This window comes from Mytilus trossulus, chromosome 2, assembly GCF_036588685.1.
Source record: "Mytilus trossulus isolate FHL-02 chromosome 2, PNRI_Mtr1.1.1.hap1, whole genome shotgun sequence".
NCBI classification, from domain to species: Eukaryota; Metazoa; Mollusca; class Bivalvia; order Mytilida; family Mytilidae; genus Mytilus; species Mytilus trossulus.
In genome coordinates, this window is record NC_086374.1 from 45764466 (window position 1) to 45790758 (window position 26293).

General features: G+C 31.6%; 1 protein-coding gene and 1 long non-coding RNA gene across 3 annotated transcripts; one reads left to right on the plus strand and one right to left on the minus strand.

Moving 5' to 3' along the window:
* The first annotated feature begins 721 nt into the window (after positions 1-721).
* On the plus strand, positions 722-25711 carry LOC134705181 (ly6/PLAUR domain-containing protein 6-like). Of its 2 annotated transcripts, none has more exons than XM_063563939.1 (5): positions 722-832; positions 4525-5056; positions 5803-5883; positions 21905-22038; positions 25388-25711. In XM_063563939.1, the coding sequence occupies exons 2-5, from the start codon at positions 4942-4944 to the stop codon at positions 25559-25561; spliced, it is 504 nt and encodes a 167-aa protein (XP_063420009.1). In that variant the 5' UTR covers positions 722-832; positions 4525-4941; the 3' UTR covers positions 25562-25711. The 2 variants fall into 2 exon arrangements, with proteins under 2 accessions (XP_063420009.1, XP_063420010.1); XM_063563940.1 differs by lacking the exon at positions 722-832 and adding an exon at positions 2812-2923.
* LOC134705180 (uncharacterized) lies at positions 14498-16422 on the minus strand. Its single transcript, XR_010105497.1, has 2 exons — positions 15571-16422; positions 14498-14933 (listed from the first exon to the last, which is right to left on the minus strand). It is a non-coding gene; the product is annotated as an uncharacterized LOC134705180 (long non-coding RNA).
* Positions 25712-26293: the final 582 nt, after the last annotated feature.

A 26293-nucleotide genomic window follows, 5' to 3' on the forward strand; every position in this document is an offset into this window, starting at 1 on the left:
ATGTCGGATATTTCCTCATATATTTTCCGGCGGCATCACGGCAAGCCAGTTTTCAAAGTAAAAATATTTCGAACATGCATATGAAAACAGAGGAGCACGACAGCTTATTAAAATATTGCATTTTCAAATCGAAAAGAAAACTAGCAATGATGCTATAAAAGTTCTATAAAAAAAAAGTAATACGATATACAAGGTGTGCAGTAAAAGTATAGCAATTACAATACAGCTAAGATAACAGAAAGTAAAAGTCAAAAAAACAAATACTAGTAACAGTTACTGTTCTCAAAACTGAAGAAACCTAGAACACCAAAGACATGGCAGTATATGCCGCCTAAAGGAACACACCTAGTTGAATAATACTTGTACTATATCAAATCAAAGAATGTTATCAGTTAAAAAACTTCATTTTAGTACTTAACTATTTTCTGTTTATGCTCTTTCATGATCCTGTTTTCATAAAAGAAAAGAAGGTGCGAGGTATAAGTAAATGAGATACATGTAGCAACCCAGTTGTGTGTGTTTACAAAAACAATCAAAGATCTGTCATTAACACAAAACTATTCGAAAAAAACAATTAAGATACATGTATACTAATTTATGACATGAGACACGATTCCTGACCATGCTAAAAAAAAACACATATTCAGCATCAACTATTAATAAACAATTAATCATAATATAAACATTGCAATACACAGTGAGTCATTTCAGTCATCGATTACTCTATATGTTTTCTAATCTATAATCATAGTAGATTCTATACTTCAAAATATCGAAAGAAAATGGACTGGACAGTTGCATGGTCTTTTTGGATATTTAAATTTGCAAACAGGTTTGTTTTTTCTCGTTCTCTTTCTATCGATTTAAGCAATTATAGTTTTGTAACTTTTAACTATACCATTTAATTTATCAGTAATGTGAATAGATATTTTTATAATTTGGTGCTATCATAATCGCAGTCTGCAGTGTTCTTAACTCGAACATGTACCAGAGTTCTGATCATGAACGATCTAAACTTAAAGTTTAGGAAGCGATTTGTAAAAAAAAAACCAATAGTCTTGAGTGAATCAATTCAAGGCTGTTATATAACAATATTGATCTTAATATATAGTATATGATATTTGTGGTGACCTTGATCCGTTTGCAAATTGATTTAGTCTTGCAAATATTAATATGCGTTTGCCTTCGGAAACTTTATTCCTGTTTGTCTGCACTGGCATGTCAAACATGCATTTACTTGTCAATGAACAAATTCTGTACTTATCGAATTTTATCACGGCCAAATCATTTGGACAACTTTAAGTTTTCAATAAAATCAGTATATTTTCAACAAAGATTTTATTACGTCAGACAAACTAGCTACATACAATAAGACCCGAGTAAATTGTTTAAATATGGGAATGCATTTCATGCTGTCTGACCTGAATTTGTCCCGAATAATTATGAATAAAATCCCACTGGACGATGATAAAATATATACATAATGTATATAAATTATAATGATAAGTTCCTTCTTCCTCTCGAGTTAAAATTTCCTAAATTAACTTTACTTTACAGGCATTCACTCGTTTATAAATGAAAATTATATAATAAGTTTGTTTGCATTTCATATTCTGGTTTTCTAAACAGATTTTGTGGCAAAATTCCATACTCAGTTCCTGGCATTATATACAATGAACATGGCAAACAATGAGAATGGTTTTTTTTTAGATATAGCTGTTCATGTACCCATAATATTTGAATAATGCCGATTTAGTGAGTTTTAAGCGATAACAAAAAAAATTGATGTCACAATTTGAACACTAAGTCTTCTGTTTAACATTCACGAAAAGGGTGCCGCGTCCATTTCATTCAAATGGTTCACGATGTTCAATGACATAATTTGTAAGCGCAATACAAAAGACTGTAAAAAAAAGAGTTAAAAGTCTATTTTGGTATGTATCCTTTTATAGTTATGTCCAATGATAGTTTAACTAACGGATTTTTTTTTATACAGAAACGGTTTGTTTTTACTTTAATCGTCGAGTCTCAACTAAATAATGATGATAGTATGGAATTTTTTGAGTACCAAAACATTTCTAAAAGGTGGAATAGTCAAGCAAATCTAAATGCCTTAGACGTATTCTCGGGATCTGTAGGAGCAGGAATTAATATCAATGGCAGACTTCTGCATGGATACGAATTTCGGATTAAGCCAAATATAATATGCGAGAAATATATTCCTTAACATGCATTACACAATATGAAAATGATATACTTGGATCTTAATGTATATGCTAGTTTTGCTGGTGTTTGTTTTCTTTGTACTGATTAAATTTGTTGTTAGACATTTTCATTTAAAAATTAATTTGCTACAAAACATGATATTCAATATCATATGTATCTCAATACTATAGAAACAGAAAAGTCTTTCTAATTTAATGTAAAGAACCATGAAAATAACTGGGTTTTAAATTTCAGTGTCAACTCATATAAAAATACCATTCTCACGAAGAAAGCAGTTAACCTTTTTATTTTGAAATTGTTTATAAACATCATCACATACAAATTATTTATTTTTCATAATTAAAACTTAACAGGGTGTAGATTTGCAATATGGTGATATATAAGTGTTTCTTTGTGAAAGTGTTTTTCTGCGTGTGGTGTATATAATTAAAAGAAATAAAATAATTTTCTGTTTGAATTTATAACTGATAAATAAAAAAAATCTTTTCAATTTTGGTTAAGGTCGCGGTCCTTTAAAATATTCAAAAGTCAAAATATTTAATGATTGCAATTAAAGTGGTTTAATTTATAATTTCATTCGGTGAAATTTACGATAAATAATGACAAAATCTTCGTGTCAAAAAGCAATTTAAAGCTGATTCATTATTACATTCAACATTTTAAAACTTTGGTTTGGTCTGACATCTTAATCAGCCGGGTAAGCCTTTTTCTTTATTTAGTAAAATAGTGTGCGAGTAAAATGTAGACTGAATGTTCTTGTATTCATGCCGTTTGCTTGAACTTGCTTTAAAAAAAACATATTTACAAAAAGATGATTTCATAAACCACACGTTTTTTAAAATAGTTATGCATATTTTTATGCGTATTCCTTATTTTATTGTGTTCGAATGTATCAAATACTGTAGATTTAGCTGTAACGTAAAAATGCATAGGGAAAAATCTAGCAACACAAACCTAGAGCGGTGTATCGATAGCCTAGGAAATTGGATACATATACATCTATACATACACCATTGAAAAGTGTTTTCTCTAAATAAAAACATATAGATGCTTAATCAATTTCTAAACTTTCAATACATCGATACACCCAGTTTAGTGAAAACCAAGGTGTGAAACTTGTTTCAATTCTGTTAATATGAATTAAAGCAATCGGCAGACAGTTTCATAACTTGATCAGTTGGTTAGTTATAACCAGTGGAAAGTTTTTCAGGAATGTTAAGAAGTGCAGCAATTTTTCATTGTAATATAAAAGCAATTTGTTAGGTGTTCCATAGTAGGCATAGTTGGTCAAAGTAGACTCAGTCTGGTCTGAGGGCTGTGAAATATGGCGTAACACTGACTAAAGATAGAGTATGTTGTATTCTGGATAATAGTACCCCCCCCCCCCCGTAAAAATTGTGTCAAATTTGGGGAGGGGATGGGGGTTATCTAAGATTATTCTTTTTTTTAAAAGGGGGAGGCTAATCTGAGATTCTGAGATAAAATTGTAATACGTTTGTTAAAGACATTTTATATCAGTAGCATCAAAAAGTGTGTCGGTATAATTAAAGTAAACAAAAACAATATTCAAATGTTCAGAGAATTTGTGATTTTATCAGTGATGAAATATTGTTACAAAATTTCTAATTAAAAATTAATTATTCATTATTATGGATTTTTTTTTGTCGCAAGACAAGACAAGACAAGACAATGTTTTATTTGAGTTTCTGTCAATCACCTCTTATAAAACATTTACATAATATTACAATTTCATATATAGAACAAGAGCCACTCTAAAAAGAGTTATGAGAGACTATAGAAATGGTATATACATTTATATTTATATTTATATATACACACTTAAATATAAAGCATAATCCGTATACAATATTATGTCATACGTTAAAAATGTCGTGCTAAATTATAATAGCTCGTCTCGCTTCCTCTCGCAATGAATGAAATAAACAAATTTTTAAAAGAGGTCTTAACAAGTCAATTAAAAATCATCTAGTTAATAAACAAACATATAAAACTCTATTTAGTTAAAAGCCAGTTAATAATAGTAATAAAGAAAAACTAATATGAATAAATAAAACAAAGATAATACGGCAATTTGAGCAAAACGTGTCAAATGTTAATGCTAATTCTCACGCTAAGTATACAAAGATTTATAGTTAATTTATATGCTTTTCCCAAATTTGTTTAGTTTTTGTATCCACAAATATTTAACTCATTTCGTGTCAAATTATGTCACATGACCTTCCAAGTGCTTGTTAACATGCAATGTTTTACAACTTAACTTGAACTTTTTTCTTGTAGATTTTTTAAATGATGCTACACGAAGTGACCTTGTAGTTTACATACAGATCATATAAAAAAGAATAATTTTGAGAATTTTGAAAGACTTGAAAAAGCCGACTGCGCATATTTAAACGAAATAAGGATGGAAAACGGCATAATATGCACACACTCAAAGTAAAACAGGATATTCAACAAACTATTTCAGAAGAAAAATGGTATTAATAGTGCTAATTGAAATAATACGGAATAGAATGCTAATCATGATTCAAAATTAGTTGTGTCCATTTTCTTTGTGACATGTTACTTGTGTTGCTTTACTAAATTATACGGGAATCAATGCAATGATTCAAAATTATGAGTTATAATAGACTTTTGGACAATATCCTTGTGTTGCCTTACTGAATTCTACGGACTACAATGCAGTGATTCAAAACAATGAATGCCAGTTTACTTTCTGACATCTTCCTTTTTGTTGCCTTAGTGATGGGAATGTATGCATGTAAAGTTTCCAGTCACTTTGTTGTCACAGCGACACAGAAAACCAATCATGGTAATACAAAATTATAATCTTCTAAAGAATTAAAGATACTGATTTCTTAAGTTATATTTTATTTGTTTACTGAATCTGTTACTGCATAAGATTAAGCACTTATATATGAAAAAGGAAGGTAGGCTTGTCAAATTTCAATGATTGCACTATGTAGTATAAACTATGTGTTATATGCAAAATACATTATAAAGGATTGTTTGGTAAGCAAATAGAAAGGGTTTGCGTAAGTAACCTAAGATACATATCTTGTGTTAGAATATAGGTTTATTTTATGATCATCATAGGCGACGCCTACGTCTTCATATATGTGGTGCTTTGCTTTTTATTCACTTATACTAACTTGTATGTCCTAGATTAACAAAAGATTTAAGGATTTAATCTAATTTGTGGTACTTTGGGAGTAAGATATCAACATATATAGACCATCTAACACCATGTTTTATATATTGTATAGTTTTAAGATAGCTTAGGCTTAGGAATAAGGACCCTGAACTCAAAATAAGATGTCTTTTTGATATTTTTTCAATGTTGTTGGTTGAAAAAGAGTTTAGGTCGCATTGGCATATACCCAAAACCTAGTCTTTGTCACACATAGCACTAAGAATTTAACCAACAAATTCAATCAAATTTAAATGAAACAAATTCTGCAAAATTTAAGTTTACAAAATTACAAATAAAACAATTTTCAAACTTAGTTTTTATAGTTCACTTTAATTTGATCAATATAAACTTTTTTTTCTTCACAGGTCTAACATGCTGGACATGTCCAGAGATGTACAGTAATCAAGAATGCAATGATTGGGCACCAGATATTCCCTGTCCACAAAGTAGGTATTCACAGATCAATAAGCCCAACCAGCATATTACTTATTGAGTGTAATAAAATAGCAAATGCTACGTTCAGATTGTGCATGCAAAATTAATACCTTTATTCTCTTACTATGTTGAAACTGATAATGACAATGTACATGTAGGTCACTGCTTTTTTTTAACTTAACAAATGCATTGTATCGAATCAAACATTCTGAATAAATCATTTCTCAAATGGAGATAAAATTGACAGAATGTTATATTTTGCAAACACGATGAAATAAAAGAAAAACCCAATATTTTGATTAATAATTTATGAAACTAAAAAAATCGTAAATAAAAAAACAAACTTTTTGAGACTATATTTTATGTAAAGGAAAACAAGTATGGACACAGACGCATATTGTCAGTGGGGTTAAAGGTCGTTACAAATGTATTGAAAGCTAGACTGGAAATGTGTATTAACAAATTGAGTTGATTGAGTTGATGTGTACATGTCTTCATTCAAATGCATTGACTGATAAAAAAAAAAACTTCAACTTCCACCCCTCTCTGTGAATTAGTTGTTTGAGTGTTTGAATATGGAGTTTGTTAATAAATAGCTGCACTGTAAGCGCATGCTATGTCTTGATTCCTTTTAAGCTTGCTTAAAGGTTGAACTATTTTGTTTTGTACAATTATTAGTCTATTTGTTTTCTCATTTCATTTGTTTTATATTTGTCATTTTAAGGTCTTTTATAGCTGACTGTGCTGTATGAGCTTTTGTCATTGTTGAAGGCTATTTGGGGACCTGTAGTTGTTAATCTTGTTTTAAATTTTGGAATGTAGCTGAAGTCAACAGTCATAGACAATTCACCCAAGTTTTATAAAATGATGTGGAAGTGTTTATGTGAATAATTGAGATGGGAAATGAGGAAAGTGTCAAAGTGACAACAACCCAACCATAGAGTAGACAACAGCTGAAGGCCTCCAATGGGTTTTCAATGTAGCCAGAAACTCCTGCACTTATAGGTGTCCAAAAACTATAAAATCCCTTCTTTTTTTTAGCATATATAAAAATTCATAACACAGAAATGTATAATCTGAAATTTATTACAATCAAAAGGGACCTTAGGTCAATAGTGTAAACAATTCACCAAAGTTTAATTAAAGGTGATGGATGCATTTTTGTGTTATTGTTCAAAATTGGAAAATTCTCTCTTTTTTAAGGATAAAATCTCTCTTCATAACATGGAAATGAAAATTCTAAAATTTATAAAATCCATGTGGAGCTTATGTCAATAGATATAAACATTTCAACAAATTTTCTTGAAAGTAGGGGGAAGTGTTTTCTAGTTATTGTCTGAAGTGTGGATGATGGACTGATAGACAACAGTATACTATAATATGTTGTGTGTGAGACATTGGTATAATAAAATGGTTTTGAATGAATAATATTTAGAAACTGTTTAATGCAGTTATTGAGGGAACGACAGTGAAGAAATTCCTGAGATCAATGTGTTTGAATCCTAAGAATTCAATTTTTGTTGAAATGAAACAAAGTTCAATTTTTGACCCTTTGGATCTTAATGTAGACCAATTTGAAAAAGGGACAATCCTGTGCAATTGAATATTTCTTGCTATTGTGCAATACTGTGCAATTAAAAATTTCTTGCTATTGCACAATACTGTGAAATTGGAGATTTCTTGCTATTGTGCAATACTGTGCAATTGAACATTTCTTGCTATTGAACAATACTGAGCAATTGAAGATTTCTTGCTATTGCAGAATACTGCGCAATTGAAAATTTCTTGCTATTGCACAATACTTAGTATAATAATTTTTGACCCCGATTTGGACCAACTTGAAAACTGGGCCCATAATCAAAAATCTAAGTACATGTTAAGACTCACCATATCAAAGAACCCCAAGAATTCAATTTTTATTAAAATCAAGCTTATTTTAATTTTGGACCCTTTGGACTTTAATGTAGACCAATTAGAAAACAGGACCTAAAATTAAGAATTTGGACATGGTTAGATTTGGCATATCAAAGAAGCACAATACCGTAATTCATTTTTTTGATGAAATCAAACAAAGTTTAATTTTGGCCCCTTATTCCTTGGGACCAAAACTCCAAAATTAATCCAAACCTACCTTTTGTGGTCATAAACCTTTATAGATTTCTATTAACTTATACTAAAGTTATTGTTCAAAAACCAAGAAAAATGCTTATTTGGGGCCTGTTTTTGGCCCCTAAATCCTTCACTGTTGGAACTAAAATTACCAAAATCTATCCCATCCCTCCTTATGTGGCCATAGACCTTATGTTAAAATATCATAGATTTCTGTTTACCAATACTTAAGTTATAGAGCAAAAACCAAAAACAATGCTAATTTGGCCCATTATTCCTAAACTGTTGAGACCAAAATACCCCAAATCAATCCCACCCTTCCTTTCATGGTCATAAATCTTGTGTCTAAATTTCATATATTTCCATTTTACTTTTACTGAAGTTAGAGTGCGAAAACCGAATATCTTTGGATGAAGACGATGATGCCAACGTGATACCAATGTACAACCAAAAAGTTTCAAATTTTTAATGGAGTTTGCAACAGTAATTATTCAACTACTCATTTTAATACATCATAAAGTATTAAAGTGTAAATGTCATACAGTCATGGTGATGATGCCTCCGCTAGCATATAACGTATAAAGGTACATAAATCAAGAACTGTAAAAGTGAAGCTGCTAAAAATTGAACTTAAACCAAGTTTAGAGGTACCGGTAATAAGCATTGTATACACATTTCACTAAATTTAGTTGAGACAAACTTGAGAAATTTTTCCATTTGTGAAAGGGGATAACCCTAGAATGATAATCAAAGTGCTTGTAATCACTGAATGGCTATTAAAGACTGCTTAAATTTATCAGTTGGTAGTAAAGTGAATTTTGCATTGTATATTGTATATATACATGTAGCATTATTTTAAGTCGATTCAACTACTATTCTGGACAGAGAAAGATAACTCCAATTTTCAAAGAAGATTTCATAAAGCAATGGTTTTAGGTAATATTAATTCAACAACCATTCTGGACAAAGAAAGATAACTCCAATTTATTGTCTTGAATCTACAAAAATGTTTGTTTTTGGCCCTCAATTCCTCAACTGTTTGCCCCATAACCCACAAAATAGACCCCAAACTTCTACTTATGGTATTAAATATTATGGTACAGTTTCAGAACAATTGAAATACTTATACACAACTTTTTGTACTGACACAAGATTAATGCTTGTTTTGGGCACCTTTAGAACCCTTATTCATAAACCTTAGGGACTATATATATAACCGCCCCAAAAGTTGGCCAAAACAATCCCAAGCTTCCTTTTATGATTATAAATATTATGTTATAATTTAATGGCTTCCTTTTTACTTATACTGAAGTTATTATCTGGAAACCATCCGTCTTGGGAAGACGACGACAGGATACCTACATGTATTTCAACTGCAAAAATTTCTGTGGTTGTATAAAAATTTCAAATATGTACAATGAAATATAGTTTCAAAATTGATAAGCCTAGATAGGCCTTATAATTTTTTCCCCACATAGTTGAAGGACCATTTACACTCAGGACCGAGTCATAAGTAGGCAGTAGTCTACAGATGTATTAAAACAACCTAGCATCATATTGCTAGTAGTGGGAGTAGCATTCTCGGGTAAATTTGTTCTTTTTTTTTATAATATGTTTGGTTCAAATCAAAATAGAATGCTTTTATCTCCCTTAGTACTTACATTGTAAATAGAGGTGGTACTTCTTTGACAAATCCTTGTACATGAGTTTTCTGTCAAATCTTTATTTCACAAAGAATGAATTGCATAACAATGAACTGAGCTCAAAGCAAAGTACTTTAATAATACACTTAGACAAAGAGCTAAATCCAGTGATATACTTTGTACTACAGGTCCTTCATTAACATCCATTGACCAAAACCATATCTCAACGACATTCCATACTACATGGTTGGATTCGGAAGTCCTGAAAAAGACATGATTTTTTTAAACATATTTTAAGTATATATATATACACAGGTTAAAACTTTCTTGTTGTATAATCATTCCGTATCTAGCAACTATCAATTTGCTTAATGCACATATTGATATATGTTGAGTGTACCTCTGTTGGAAATAAGAACACACAAACCTCCACCTAGTTTTAGTCAATGGACAAAACATTAAAAACTATAAAATATTATAGATCTAAGACTTGTCAGTGTCTATTTACCATTGCCACTGAATCAGTGATATATGTATTGTACACATAATTATATACATGCAAGACTAAAATTATAAAGTACATACATGTTTGTATATAAGACTAAAACTGACATTCAGTCTTTACAACATCTTCATACCCAAAGTCATTTTCAAATCTGACTTCATGGTAAAATAAGATTCCATATATCTACAACCAATTAAAAGGAAAAATCCCTCTGATAGACTAGCATTTAAATCCGATTTCTAAAATGGAAGCTAGGTCACCTTGGAACTTAGAACTAAAAAAAAGAAATCAAAATATTTCAAATGCATGTACATGAAATAATATAAATCTCTAAAATTCACCATATTGTTCCCTTTTCATCTTCTGTTAGATACTGTATATCCAGTGGCGGATCCAGATATTTTCTTAAGTGGGGGCCCACTGGCTGACCTAAGAGGGGGCTCGCTCAAGTCATGATTCAGTGATTCCCTATATAAGCAACCAAATTTTTTCTCAAAAAGCAGCCCCCCCCCCCCCCTAAATCCGCCTCTGATATCAACCTCTAGATGTCTTTCAATTACATTCAGTTTAGTGTGGGTTGATCTTTGATTGTTGTACATGTTACAACCAGATTCCCGGCAGGGGGCAACTTTGTAAGACCGCAGAGGTTCAAGCTTAGATTTTGAAATAAGGGGGAAAATGTAACCTTTTCAATTTATAAAACAGGTTCAACATCATTTCTTTAAATATATAAACATATTCTAAATTGTGGACACACCTTCATTAAATATTCTACTTCAATTAGTGGAGGAGATCAAATTAAAAAGTTGCAATGGTTAAATACTCCAATCACAGTCTTTCCTGCTAAAATCTCATGTGTAGAATGTGATAAACGTTTTTTGGGTCTATATATTGTCCTTGATATTGAGGTTATTTTGACACAGCAAAATATAAAGAAAATGTAAACTATGATCTGGAAATTGACTTCGTTTTCCCAAAATAAGCCCACTTAAACTGAACTTTAAATGCAAAAGACCTCTAAATGGCTAACAAATATTGCTATATAAAAGAATAGTCCTTGATTATACATGTACATGATATTAAAGAATTCATGAAATTTACACTGATTCTGTCAGTTGAATGGACTAGAATGAGATAAGTTATATACATGATAGACATAAAGGTTTTTTCCAACAGTTGTGGTGTAAATTAAATTAGTAGTATTTTATGGATGATATATTTATGTATATACATGTATGTAAATCATTGGCTCTTCAACCAATGATATTTTACAATATCGATTATTTGTTTATTTTTCTAATGTTGGTATTTTTCAGCATACTAAAAATGTTTTATAGCGAACCCTATTGAACCTTTCTATAGATTCACATGCAAGTTACCTGTCCATTTAAACTTTTGTAAGTTCTATTGTCCCATCTAACAAATACAACAGGTATTGTTCTCTGTATAGTTTATTCACTCAGACCTTTAAATTTCTTCTAAGAGAAATATATCACTCATTGATTAATTTACCTGAGTAAAAAATTTATCTGCTAAATTAGATGGAAATAACATGTGTACTATTTATAATCAAAGCGCGAAAGCGCTGTAAAGGCAGTTAATTACAGGTTGTGTGTATTTCTAGTCCAGTTATATCATTATCTTCCATGGATAGAACAGAGGTGGTTTGTAGAATTTAAGATTTAGAGTTCTTTTGTACCTAGTTCACCTATATCTAGTCTACTGTTTACAGTATATTTTCTGTGCCTCCCATGAAATGCATTTTTAGCCATGGCCTTGTCAGTTTGCTTTAAATTTATGAGTTTGACTGTCCCTTTGGTGTCTTCCGTCCCTTTTCTTTAGACATATAAGAACTTTTCCTTTTCAATATAAATAGACTATTTTTAATTATTGATTGTATACACATATTCTATGACTCCCATAAAAAAAAGTTCACAAAGATTGACTAGTCTCTGTACTGTGTGTATAGCAAGGACATCAAGTAACATAATGGTAAATGTACATAGTAACATGTCAACTTTTTTGATGACCATACCTGTCAACTGTCAGTTTTTGCAGAGTATTTCCCCAATCGAGCTCAAGGCTCCCAAATGGAAATTTTGTACGAAGAAGCCAAAATCCACATTAGAATATATTTGAAGGGAATCCATGACAAATCGCCCCACTTTAAAAACAAGGGTGCACACACTGAAATGTCTATTCTTCTTTACTAATCATTGATATTATGTTGATAGTCCTAATAATAAAGCGTTATTACAACTGTCACATAATCTTAACATAAACCAAGAAAACTAAACATTGACCTTTGAACCATGAAAATGAGGTCAAGGTCAGATAAACCATGCCAGGTAGACATGTACAGCTTACAATTCTTCCATACAACAAATAAAATTGACTTATTGCTTATAGTTTAAGAAAAACAGACCAAAACACAAAAGCTTAACACTGAGCAATGAACCGTAAAAAATGAGATCAAGGTCAAATAAAACCTGTGCGACTGACATATAGATCATGAAATATTTCCATACACCAAATATAGTTGACCTATTGCATATAGTATTAGAAAAAAAGGCCAAATCTCAAAAACTTAACTTTGACCACTGAACCATGAAAATAAGGTCAAGGTCATATAACACCGGCCAGGTAGACCTGTACACCTTACAACCCTTCCATACACAAAATATAGAAGACCTATTGCAAACAGTATAAGAAAAACAGACCAAAACACAAAACTTAACTATAACCACTAAACCATGAAAATGAGGTCAAGGTCAGATGACACCTGCCAGTTGGACATGTACACCTTACAGTGCTTCCATACACCGAATATACTAGACCTATTGCTTATAGTATCTCAGATATGGACTTGACCACCAACTTAACCTTGTTTCGCTGATCCATGAAATGAGGTCGAGGTCAAGTGAAAACTGTCTGACGGGCAAGAGGACCTTGCAAGGTACGCACATACCAAATATAGTTATCCTATTACTTATAATAAGAGAGAATTTAACATTACAAAAATTTTTAACTTTTTTTTCAAGTAGTAACTGAACCATGAAAATGAAATCAAGGACATTGGACATGTGACCGACGGAATCTTCATAACATGAGGCAACCATATACAAAGTATGAAGCATCCAGGTCTCGGACCTTCTAAAATATAAATCTATTAAGAACTGAGCTAACATCGCCGCCGCCGTATCACTATCCCTACAATGTATGTTGAGCTTTCTGCGACAAAAGTCGCAGGCTCGACAAAAAAACTGCCCCAACCTGAATTACCAAATCGCCCCACTTGTGAACTGTGATAAATCCCGTTAATATTTCTCCTGCCAACTGGTCCCACCTAATGGAAATGGGTGAAATCTAGATAAATATATTATTAACCAGGATGAATTTAGTAATGCCAACTCGCCCCACTTATGGAAAAAGATGTTATTCCATTAAATATAAGTTAAATTCCTTATATTGCATTTTGATACATTTAACTGGTTTCTTTTCAACTGTTATGCAAATAACTAAGCTTCAAAACTTACAGTTATTCTTCAACAATCAGTTTTATTTTTAGAATTATAATTTCAGTATATATCAATAATACATGTAGTAATTAAATTAATTTTTGGTTTGTTTGTATTCTGTGTAGATTAGTTTTCGTTAAAGTGGTGCGAGTTTTTATTTTTAATTGTATATATTAATCTAAATATTACCGTTTTTTTAAGTAGGGCGAGTTGACAGGAGTAATATTAAACATGATTTAACCAATTTCACATGTGGGGCGATTTGATAAATCAGTTTGTGGCAGTTTTTAAAAAAGTGGGGCGATTAGCCAGTGGGGCAACTTGTCCTGCTTCCATTTGAAGGCTCCCTTGAAGGTTTTGTAAGACTATATTGACCATCTTTCACGTAAAACCCCCATGTGCAATATGAAGTTGGCAGATATGTTTCTAACTCCAGGCAAAATCTACCGGTATGAATGAAAAAGAAGTTTTCAATTAAAGCTCTGTGGCCATAACAGCTGTCTCATTAGCATTTAACCACTTCCCATATTTGCAATTAAAACAATAGAAGAAAATTATTCAACACAAAAACAAAACTTGTAAATATGAAATTCTCTTTACGGTATGAGTTTTTCTCATAGTTTGAGATTGTACAGTAGTACATGTACCTGTAACTGCTTATACCTATTTCTTATTCACTTTTGCTTGATAAACTCACTAAATATCATATACATTGTACCACATCTCCTTATTTTTATAAGCATTCCAATAACATGAACAATTGTAATTCAATTCTATATACCAAAGCAAAATGAACTGCACCTCTTTCATTCATTAGTATGCATTTTTTGACAAAATACAAGTTCTTAAATGACACAATATATATTTATTGATAAAAAAATTAAATTTAGTATACAACTCTTTAACAGGTATAAAAAAAAGCACAGCTTTGTCATAACTTGTGAAATCTGTGCTGAAAACATAGACATTGATGGTATTTGAGTAATTCCATATGTGAAGCTCAACATTAGCTCGTCAGTTGGTGGTGGACAGTTATAGTTCCTTTCTGCAGGCTAGGATGAATGACTTTTCAGGAAAACCAATTTCACAAATCAAAACTTTCCTCTAGATTTCTCCTACAATATTCATCCAGTTTAGTTCTTTTGTTTTAATTGGACTCTTTTGTTTTAATTGGACACCGTCCTGATTTTTAATTTTGTAAACCATTCAGTCTCTTGCTTGCAAATGGAGCATGAAAATAGGATGGGTATGGCAGTAGACAAGTCTCTTTAAAGTGGGTTTGTGCCCTGAAAAAAAGTTTTATAACTTAAGTTTTTTTAAAACTTGTGCAACACACATACCTAAATAACTATAACATAGAAGAGAGCATCATTCGTGTCAATGTTTTGTTCCTTTTTACATTGTCATTGATATTTTTTCAGAAAGCCTAAGGCATAACTCGTGAATTCCTGTCATTACATCCTAAATTAACATAATTACTGCTAGAATAATTATCAGTATGATATACGTACACTATCATTTTACAGCCCAAGTCTTCAGTATATATAATTGTTGCATTCATTCACTCCTGTGTTCAGTCGTTCAAAAATATTTAAACATCAACAAATGAACTTTAATAAGGACAAGAAAACACTAGAAAATATACGTACATTCAATCCGTGTTAAAGAGTATTTGAAAGAGAAATATATCTGGTTAAACGATGTATAAAGGAGGAAAAATTGTAGACATTGCATTACGATGTTTCTACCTAATAGCACGTGGAGATGTTTACATATTTAGACTTGACCCAGTATGACCCGTACCTTGTAGGTCACCGCCGTCGTTTAAACACTCGACTACAGTCGTGTAAGACAGTAAAAAGCTTAAGCATGTACTATTTACGTGAAGTAAATGTTTTGTTCTGTACATTTAAATTGTTTTACCTGATAGCAAGGACGTATATCTATCCGTTTCCTTCTCAATTCACTTTGTCAAATCCTTCGAGCTTCTTCAAAACATACGTATTACTGCGCCGGAAGTGAGAAAAATATGAGAAATCCTCGTAAAATAATGTTATTTTCAATTTTGTGGTTTCCATTTTGTTATATTTATTATACAAAGATAAAAAAAAAGTTACGATTAATCATGAATTTGCATATCATTATACGGAACGTTTATGGACTATTTTTTTAGCTGTAAATCGGCCATTTTGGCGGGAAATCATATACACATACACACGTAGATTGGCTGGTACCCGATCGTAATATTACACATCACATATATCAAATAGCTAATACCCGGAACGTAGTACGGGGAACCAGGATAATACGTAGACAACATACATAACTAGAAACGCTTTTACGGTTTCTCGTTCATAAACCGAATTCCGCTTTGAATTATAGAAGATGCAATATTAATCATGTTCAGTCGACTTTTCATTGTTATATCAACGTCTGAACTAATTAAAGAATCTTTAGATGTCAGATAACACTCGAAATTGACCCGACCTCTTTCCACACGGAATACACATAATGATAGTTTGTAGTCAGGTTGACTGTTTATAATGCAAAATACACACTAATAACAATTTCTATAAAACGAACAATACACACTGATCGTTTCTTTAGTCCCCAATGTAAATGAAAGAAACAAAAACCATATTATACCATAAAAAGAAGAGGAGAAATTCGAACATTTCCGGGTCTATTTCTGGCCAAAAGACCCCCTGCAAAGATTGCGTATGAAAAGATGAACCTCATGACTTAAAAGTCAGGCCTTAAAGCACTGCCTTTAAAAAACTGTATATGAGTTTAAATGTATTATATTTTCAATCTGTTGAATGTAAACACTGATTCAAACATTAATAAAAGTTGATTCCTAAAAAAAATTAACATTATTCCTATTTCAAAAAACAAATTGATAAAAAAAACCTAAAAATGTTGATGTTTACATATTAAGGCCTTCTTAAAAGTATTCTATAACTAAACAAAAACTAAAAAATGCAAATTTTCATACGAACAATACTTTTTATTTTAAAAACAAACTGTTTATGATTAAGTTATTATTTATTTTGAACATATTGAAAAAAATATTATAAATGTTTAATAAACACGAAATCACAGGCATTTTTTTTTATGTGAAACATGTAATTTCTATCAATTTAGCAGATAAATTTTCTACTGAGGTAGATTAATCAATGAGTGATATATTTCTCTTAAAAGAAATTTAAAGGTCTGAGTGAATAAACTATACAGAGAACAATACCTGTTGTATTTGTTAGATGGGACAATAGAACTGCCAAAAGTTTAAATGGACAGGTAACTTGCAGGTGAATCTATAGAAAGGTTCAATAGGGTTCGCTATAACACAACACGAGCACAAGCTTGATAGGGTGTCCCCACACAGGGTTTCAGCTGGCAGTCCCCATTTTCCCAATTTGCGAAAAAATAATACTTGTGGTGATAAAAATTCGTCAGTTGCTAAAGAATTTGGCGAAAGAATTATATAGAAAGATTTATTTTCCTCCTTCTTGTTTATTTACTTTTTTCGAGTTTCTCGGACTTTAACTTACATGTATCAGACAATATTCGGAATTCACCTTGACCTCATTAAGATTTTGACAGAAAATCAATTATCAGCTGATTGCAATTTACAACTATCGACAACAAAGGACTAATTAATAAAGGTGTTGATTGAATTGTTTGACAAAATGATATGGTTGAATGGCTTCCACTAAATGTCACATACAGGAGTTATTTACCACTTTTCGACTCGCGTGTTTGAAGAACTCTTTTGACGTCTCCTCTCCATGTAAAGATAGTTTAGAAAAGAAAGCTGTTGTTGTGACAATAAATGTTAAAGGGCAAGAAAAATCTCGGATTTAAAACTTGAATTATCCTTTGACTTTGATGTAAGTAATTGATCAGGGAGACTACTTTAAAGTCGTTTGAGTGACACGTGTTTCAAGCATAGTTTTACGTCTCAACTTTTTTTTCATTTAAGATGGTCAAGAAAAGATGGTCAAGATGGTGGTTATGAAGAAGGGGGGGGGGGGTGCATTCTGGTTATGAAGAAGGGGGGGATGCATTCTGGCGTCACAATTTCAAATGACATAGGATAACATATGATCTCTAAATATATACATGTATGAGGGTAGAAATGGGGGTATCTTATTGAAGTATTCTTGCCAAATGAAGATTAAACAGTAATTCTTAGACATGACCATAAAGAGGGGGGATAGGACCTTTATCGGGACTCCGGCATCGGGTGTTTTTAAGCTCGGGATTATCCCCCCTCATAAAATGTACACTTTTTTCAAGACGATTAAAAAATCAGCTGAATTTGACAAATCACACTATTTGTTTTCCAAAAATAACCGTAATTGGATGGGGGTTCTGTGTATTCACATTATTTGAACAACTCTCCTTGGGCCGAGAAAAAAAAGATTCGTGTTTCAGGTAACCTGACCGACCCTGTTTTTTAGCCCCGACCCTAACTTTTTTATTGGATCTTTCAAAAAAAAAAAAAAATAATAATTATCAACCGACCCTGTTTTTGACACGGCTTCTGATAAATGACATAATATTTTTTTCTCTCTTGCTTCCTCTTGCATAGAAAGCCAGTAAAACATTTTATTAATGTCAAAAGGTATTCCAAATAGGTTAAAATCTAAGAAATTTGCACAGCAGGTGCTTCAAAAACATTGCAAATGGACGAATGTAGTTCCTTTTAATTAGAGTGTATTTTTCCTTCATTTTTTTTCTTTCCCTTCCCCACTCATTTCTTAGATTTTATTGGGTGGAAATGAAAGATGAGAGGTAAAATAATTTTTTGGATGTTGTATTTAAACTCATTTTGATATGGAATGAGTGATTAGGCCAAGTGCAAAAAGGTCATATTTACAGTTTTCGGAACATCTCTTGACTTGTCCATAGGGGTATGGATGTATATTGGCTAAATTTGTAAAAGTGATTGCTTCAATCTTTCTGAATTTTGGATGTATTTTTGGACTAGTGCTATACATAAGACACACAAAAAATTTGACAAAAGTGTATGGTGCAATTTTTTTAATGATACAAAATGTTCTTAAGAAATGATAGAGAAATTAATTGTGGTCTGTGGCCAAATGGCACACTTCCTGTTTTTGAAACTAATTATGGATCCGGACTTGGAAAAAACATGATAAATACCCAATAACTCAAATATGAAATTTTGAATCATCACCAAAAAGTATACAGATATTAAGAACAATGTAACTAAGACGTGTTTAAAGTTTTAAGCCATAATCAAGAATTGTTTTTGAGATACGGTGTGACATATGAAAAAAACACCCCCCTGTTTAAGTTACAATGTACCGTAACTCAAAAAGTTTTAATCTTATTTTCACCAAAAAGTATACAGATCATGTGACCATCATAAGAAACAACTATATTAAGTTTTATGAAATTTGGATAAGTCGTTCTCAAGTTACGGTGCCACATGTTTACGCTGGACAGACAGACGGACACCTGACATTTGTATACCATAATACGTCCCGTCTTTGACGGACGTATAAAAAGCAGTACTAAGCGTGCATGTTACGCTAGAAACATATTCAAAGAATAAAGTTTTATAACTTCTTAATGTCATATCCAATATTTATCAAAACCTAAAGGGGAGTTACATGTATCTTACTTCCTATATTTTTTCATGGATGTCAATACACCTAATCCCTATTTATTCCATACCGGATAAATTCTAAAATTACACAACTTTTTCATACAGTTGAAGCTATCTGGGGGCCGTTGAAACAATTCACCATGCACAATACTTTTTAATGAGACCCGTTTTAACTTATTGTAAATACTTTAAACAAAATAATTTTTTACTTCAATTTTCAATTTCGAAAAATAGTGGATCATACTCTATTCAAGTTTCTTGATGATCGCTTTCTAAAGTTTTTCCTCCCTCAGCTCTCTAGTAAAAAACCTTTATTTTCAGTCGCATGACCCAAACAGAAAGTTGTACATACAGTGTATGACTGTTTTTCCCAGATTGGACTAAATAGCGATATAAATTAAATAAAGTGTAATTTCCGGGATTGTTGAAAACTTGCATATTCATCACTATCTGATTTTGTGGTTTTAACAATCCAGACAGACAAATAGCAATAAGGTGTTTAGGAAAACATGACCTAAAACCTCCTTCATATAAGACAAAAAACATGGGAACTCATACTGAATGGTCAAATGTGTTCAATATGAAAATTTCAGTTAAGATGGTAAAATCACAAATCAGCCGTTAAGGTAAATGGACTATAAGTATGACTTTTGAGCAAATTTAAAGGGAAATGACGGGGAAGGGGCAAATTAGCTTTCAAGGGGAGCAAATGCTGTTTAAATTGGGAAGCGGGTTTTAAATATAGAGGGAAAGTGGAGTCATCTTTTTGGACTTTAGTTACATGTAAATATAACTTATGTAGACTTACCTTCTATTAATTCTGTAGACTATAGACTATTAAAAAAAAAACCACACACAACGCGGAACTATTTCTAATTCACTTGGACTACTGATATGCAAACCTAAAAACAAAAAGAAAAATATCATAAAATAGTGATTGAAAGATTCATAACACTTTCAAAGGATAATTCAGACACGTGTTACACGGGGAGCATGTTTGTTTACAAATAATAATGTCACGTGATCGCGTACTGACCTCGCATGCTGCATCGCCCTTACAATTCAATAATACATGTACATAACCATTTTCATGCAAACATGCAACGTGAATGTGATTGGTTATCAATTAATACAAAAATAATGCATGAACCGTTGAAGAAGAAATTATTTCATCAAACAGATTGGATTTTCACTTTCGACACGAATAGGTCGAGTTGACATTCCTGTCATCGGAGATAGTATTGAGAAAAATGGGATAAAACGGACCGTCAAAAAGGTCTAGAGAAGCACATCAGTAGAACCTTAAATAAGTAATACTTACCAACATTTCTCTAATTGATAACCTATAGAACTGAAATTTCACAAAAATACCGGTAAATAATTTTGTTGTGATGCTGGTTAAATTGGCGCTAAATAAATATCCTTACTCCTATTGCTTCATGTAAAAAAAAATGTATAGAATTGAATTCGACAGTTCAGAATAAAAAAAACGTGAATATGCAAAAGCCAGGTAATATGTTAATGATAAAGTGTGTATAATTTTTCGTAAACGAAGTTACCCGCCCCGTATACTTCACCAAGAATTACATTTGAACGCAAAGTTCTGTATGCATGTGTGATTTGGTTGGTTTATGTAACATAATTTATACTGGGATCCTGGCTTATCTTGACCTTACGACGCGCAGCTAGATTGGGCCGGATCCCAGGCTAATGTAACATCGTAGAACTCAGGTTAACGGAATTTTTTTGCGTTGCTATTAGATCATTGAGGCCATCTATTTTTATTGCGGGTTCCACATATTCAAATCGGAATTATAGAAAAAATGGAATGTTGTGAGCAGAATCAAAACAGAAATGATGAACACTGCAACATTTCCAGCAAAATATAAATAGGATGGAGGATCTGTGTATTCACATAATTTGTAAAACTCTCCTTATTCATGTGAAGCGTGTGCTTTACATCGAGGCTTATTCTTTACATCGAGGCTTATTCTTTACATCGAGGCTTATATTATGCTAATGATTGACGCAACAGTACTTCAACCAATCAGACAATGTTTATTTGGGGCATTCGATCGATTTTAACTCAGATTTTGGAATATTTCAATCGAAATTATAGAAAAATGGAATGTTGCTGGTACATATAAAATAGAAAATGATGAATACTTTTAGCTAAAGATAATTTGGATGGGGGTTCTGTGTATTCACATTATTTGCACAACTCTCCTTACTGATGCCATATTTTGGAATTTCCGTGACCTAAATGGTTCGCGAAAATTAATATTTTTATATATAGTATAGTAAATATTGTCAGCACTTTATATCAAATTCCTCTGTGGTTAATATAATTTTGTTCAGTCAAATTCAAATATTTTCAGATATATTATATGTACAAGTTTTTCATTAGAGTATGGTGTTATGTTTGATTTACACAATAAATTATTATAATTCTACTTCTGATATAAAACCTGAAATATTCTATTTAATGCGGAAACCCCTTGTATCATAAAAGTCTGAGACTAAAGTTTTACGAAAACGATTGAACGAATTGTTAATTGTTTTCTTCACATTTGTTACAGCATTTTATTTTACTTTTTATTTATGTTTATTTATTTGTAGATAAAACAACATGTGCAACACTTCATAGATTTAATACAAGTAGCAAAGTCAGCATAAGAGTAACCAAATCATGTGTGTTTCCATTGGATTGTGATGAGTCGGTTGTTGGATGCATCACAAGAGATGGCGCCACGGTACGACATAAACAATATTAAGGATAAATTAATTAATAATTAATAAATTATAATCAACGATTGATTCCTGTCTAATAATGTAGACTTTAATCGTTGCCCGCGATCTAGCTGTCTTATAATACTAGGTCAAATATATATCGAGGCATTGATTTATAATAATCTGTAAGAATTTTAGTTTCATATTCTAACCGCCATAAAAATTCACCACTCTCTCTTCTAAGAATACATCAAGAAAGACATATATTATAAACATTTGCCACCTAGCCTTAAGAAGTTCGCTTGTCATGTTTTGGGATTTTTGTCAGATTTTTCGGAGTCCTCTGGTTTTATCCATTTAAATGCCTTTAAAAAATTGAACCATTGACTTCCATTTTTCTTTTTATAAATCTTTTACATCTATAATGATAAGCAATATCTAAAAGTCTTATAAAAATTTGATTATTTTATAGTTTTTGAGAACATAAACTTGTCGATTATAAAGCCATGAAAAGTCAAGAGAGAATATTTTCCCGCCAAAATGTCAATGACTAATATCTCGAAAACAAGCAAATTGGCCTATATACTTTTTTGCTCTTTCTACTACTTTATAAATCCCCTATCAATATCAACTAGTCATTTGAAAAGTAAGTTATTTTGAAACTGAGAAGCAAACTCCCTTAGGGTCAATTGTTTTAGGATGAATGCTACATATCTTCTATAATACTAAAATGACGAGGTCCAATTTGTCAGCCGTCATCACTTAAAAACAACGAATCAAAGAATTCAACTTTATACATAACTAATATAGTACAAAGGTGTAGATTAAAAATTACACCACTCCAGGCCCTTTTGTTTTCCAGGTAACTTATATTGACAATAATTAAGAAGTTCCGGGTCGAGTCCGATACCGATACCAATAGTATATTCACATGTTACCTAATACCTTATCTGTACGTTCCGCATCTGACAGGCGCACCACCAAACGGTGTATTCAGGATTAATATGCTATATACACGGGTCATAATCACAGGGTTGACACTACTAAATTGTCAAATTGTTACCTATTGTAGTATTTTAATCAGCAAGACTCTCTAAGATAACAATACGAATACTAAAAATCTTGACTAGAAATAAGGCGTATAGGTACAGTTTTCAATTTGTAAGAGGCCATGGCGTAAAACAGCGAATCAAAGAATTCAAATTTATTTATAACAAATATAGGACAATGGTTTTGATGGAAAAATACTTCGTTCCAGGACCTTTTGTTTTCCAAATAATTTATATTACCAATAATTGATAAGTTCCAGTTCGACGGGTAAAAACAGAAAGATTTGAAAGCAGAGAAAACTGTGTATCTTATAATCGGCACGACTTTATCAGAAGACAAAACTAATATTAAAATAAGGCTTGCGCATAGTTATATACTTTAATTCAGTCACGGACCTGCGATACCATGGGTAAGTTCTAGTAACACTTAAATGTGTAGCCGTAAACAACAATCAAACGTTCACTTGAACAAAATTGGCATCATGTAAATAACATAAATTCGGCATCTATAAATTTATGATACATTATAACGGGTGGTAATGTATATGTCTAGTTTTACAATAAATGAATTCAAAGGTGTCAATCATATATTAAACTTATTCGTTCAGTGTATGAATGTTTACTTTTTTTTTGTGTATAAAATGTCTTGTAGAACGAGTTATGCCATTACAATTGATATTTTATAGTACATTGTATAACTTTTCATGATGTAGATTGAATGCTACACTTCTTTCATGGGAAATGGCTGTCACCTGTTTAAACGTTTAAACACACTGCGTTTGTGTATCCTATTGGTCCTAAGTCAGAAGACTATTGTTCAGTAGTTGTCGTCTGCTTATGTTTCTCGTTTCTCTTTTTTGTTTTATAGATTAAACCATTTGTTTTCCTTTTCGTCTTGTTTTACACTAGTAATTTTTTGGCCCTATTTATAGCGTTCTGTTCGGTGTGAGTCAAGACTTTGTATTGAAGGCCTTACATGTTCTTTGACCTATAACTGTTATTTTTTTATACATTATAAAGTGGATGGACAGTTGGGTCATTGGCACTCATACCACATCTTTTTGCTGGATTTGTTGATTGACAAAATATTGTATGTTACATTTGATCGATTGATATTTCAACAATAAATCATTATTTAATTGAAATTGGAACTTTTTATGTGACCCTGGTTTATTATACTCAAATAGTTCGAAATGTGTGTTGGGATACATGACTTGTCATGGTAGAAAAAAACGTACTAAATCAAAATAATCTTTTTTGGAAATCTGGTACAGTCAATATGTCAGAAATGCATGGCATTCAATAATACTAAATTAAACGCTTACAATACTATCTAAATTAAGAGACAGAGAGAGGAACTACAAAACATAAGTATAAAAGAGAAAGGAGGAACCACAAACCTTACGTTTTATAAAAACAGATAGCAAAAACAAAAATTCCAACAACAGACAAAAACATGCAAAGAAAATGAAAGATTTGGCAAGACGGACCACACCAAATCCGCGGTTAAACTCAGATTCTCCGACAGGGTAAGCACTTTATGCTCACCTGAGTCAACTGTTACCAAGTGCACGCACACATTTGATATACATTATGTTAAATGGTTTTATAGCTCATGGTCTTTTTGAATAATGTTGCAGCGCCGGTGACATGTCGTGAAAGGTATTTGGTTATGGCAATAGAAGTTTGATTTTTTGAATTTCAGATCTTGTATATTGTTTCTTTTAAATATTCGTGTTGCTTTTTATATAAACATATTTTTTCGTATAATATCGGTGTTCCAAAAAAAGAATCAACTCTTTGTTGTCATTGTTGTATTTCCTTATTTCCCCCCATACAATCCTATAAGTTCTGTATTTGTTCACTAACAATAGGAAAGGACAATCGAATTTAATACATACATTTACTTGTTGGCAAAAATGTAAAGTCGTTTTAAAGTTTAAATATTCACTTATTTTCATTATATTCAAAGTAAATAAGTCTCTTGGTGTTTTTTTGGCCATAATTATATAAGCATTTGCATAGCTCTCTTTTTTCGAACTGGCATGTTATTATATTGGTTACTTTGATAGGGTATATCACAGTCCATATCCTCTGTGAACAACAACGACGGTTACAAACTTTAAGGTAATTAATCTTGAAATCGGGTTACTCCAATACAATATAAATGTTATTCGGGCTCCGCAGCGAATATGGTCAGATCAGGGAACACTAACAGAGAACACAATCCCTCTCCCACGGGAAGATCCAACTAACATAATATAACGAGTGAGCATTTATAAAGGAGATGTAAACATAATTCAATGCTGTTTTTTTTTTTTAGGAATGTACCTCCTGTTGTACTGAGTCATATTGTAACAAGCACATCCCAACAGACGACCGATCGGCCAGTCAGCTGACATCAAACTCCATATCGTCTGCGCCATCTTTACCGCAGAATTCAGGGCTATATTTGACATTGATTGTTCACTGCTTATCTTTGTTAATTTGTATCTAATGATCGATAGATATATCATATGTACCGGGGAAAGAATTTATAAAATGTGCAATATATTTTCTTGATTGTTATCAAATTTAAATGTGTTTGGGTTAACGAACAGCGAGTCTTGGTTACAAATTTAAATGTCTAAATTCTTATACTTTGTACAGATATCATATAAAGTAAATAAATATAATGTATAGCTTATTTGGTCATGGTTTTTTATCCGCAAAACAAACTGGATACAACAATGATAGATATCAGTTGTAGTTTGCGTGAAGAAAAATTATTTATCTTTTGTACATTTACATATACTGTACTGTTCAGTGTTACAGATGCTCATTGACGTTTTAAAAATCATGATTCATGTGGTCAAAAGAAAGAGGTGGGCAATTATAATCAAATTGAATGTAATTATTTCTCAGCAGGGTTATTTTGAAGAGGTTGTTGAATACGTTAATTAGATGGTTAAACATTTTAATTTATTATTTATAATTTATTAGACAAACTTCTTTAAAGGGAAAATAGTCATTCTTTTTTTTTAATTAATTTTTGACCACGTGAAGAATATAACACAAAAGAGACAAACTTCACAGCTGGAGAGGTTCATCTATAATTTATGAGAAAAAAAAAAACACTGATGGATATTGCTAAAAAATCAAAGATACCACGGAAGCCATAAAAACTCATGAATCGAAAAGGGGCATTCTGAGGGGAAAATAGTGGAAAGACCAACATGTCTTCAAAACA

Bases quoted from the DNA above. Each gene is read 5' to 3' on its own strand.
- LOC134705181 (XM_063563939.1), top strand. From the start codon at position 4,942: ATGAATGCCAGTTTACTTTCTGACATCTTCCTTTTTGTTGCCTTAGTG. The intron at 5,057-5,802 runs GTAATACAAAAT...TTTTCTTCACAG, and splicing joins GACACAGAAAACCAATCATG to GTCTAACATGCTGGACATGT. The intron at 5,884-21,904 runs GTAGGTATTCAC...ATTTATTTGTAG, and splicing joins AGATATTCCCTGTCCACAAA to ATAAAACAACATGTGCAACA.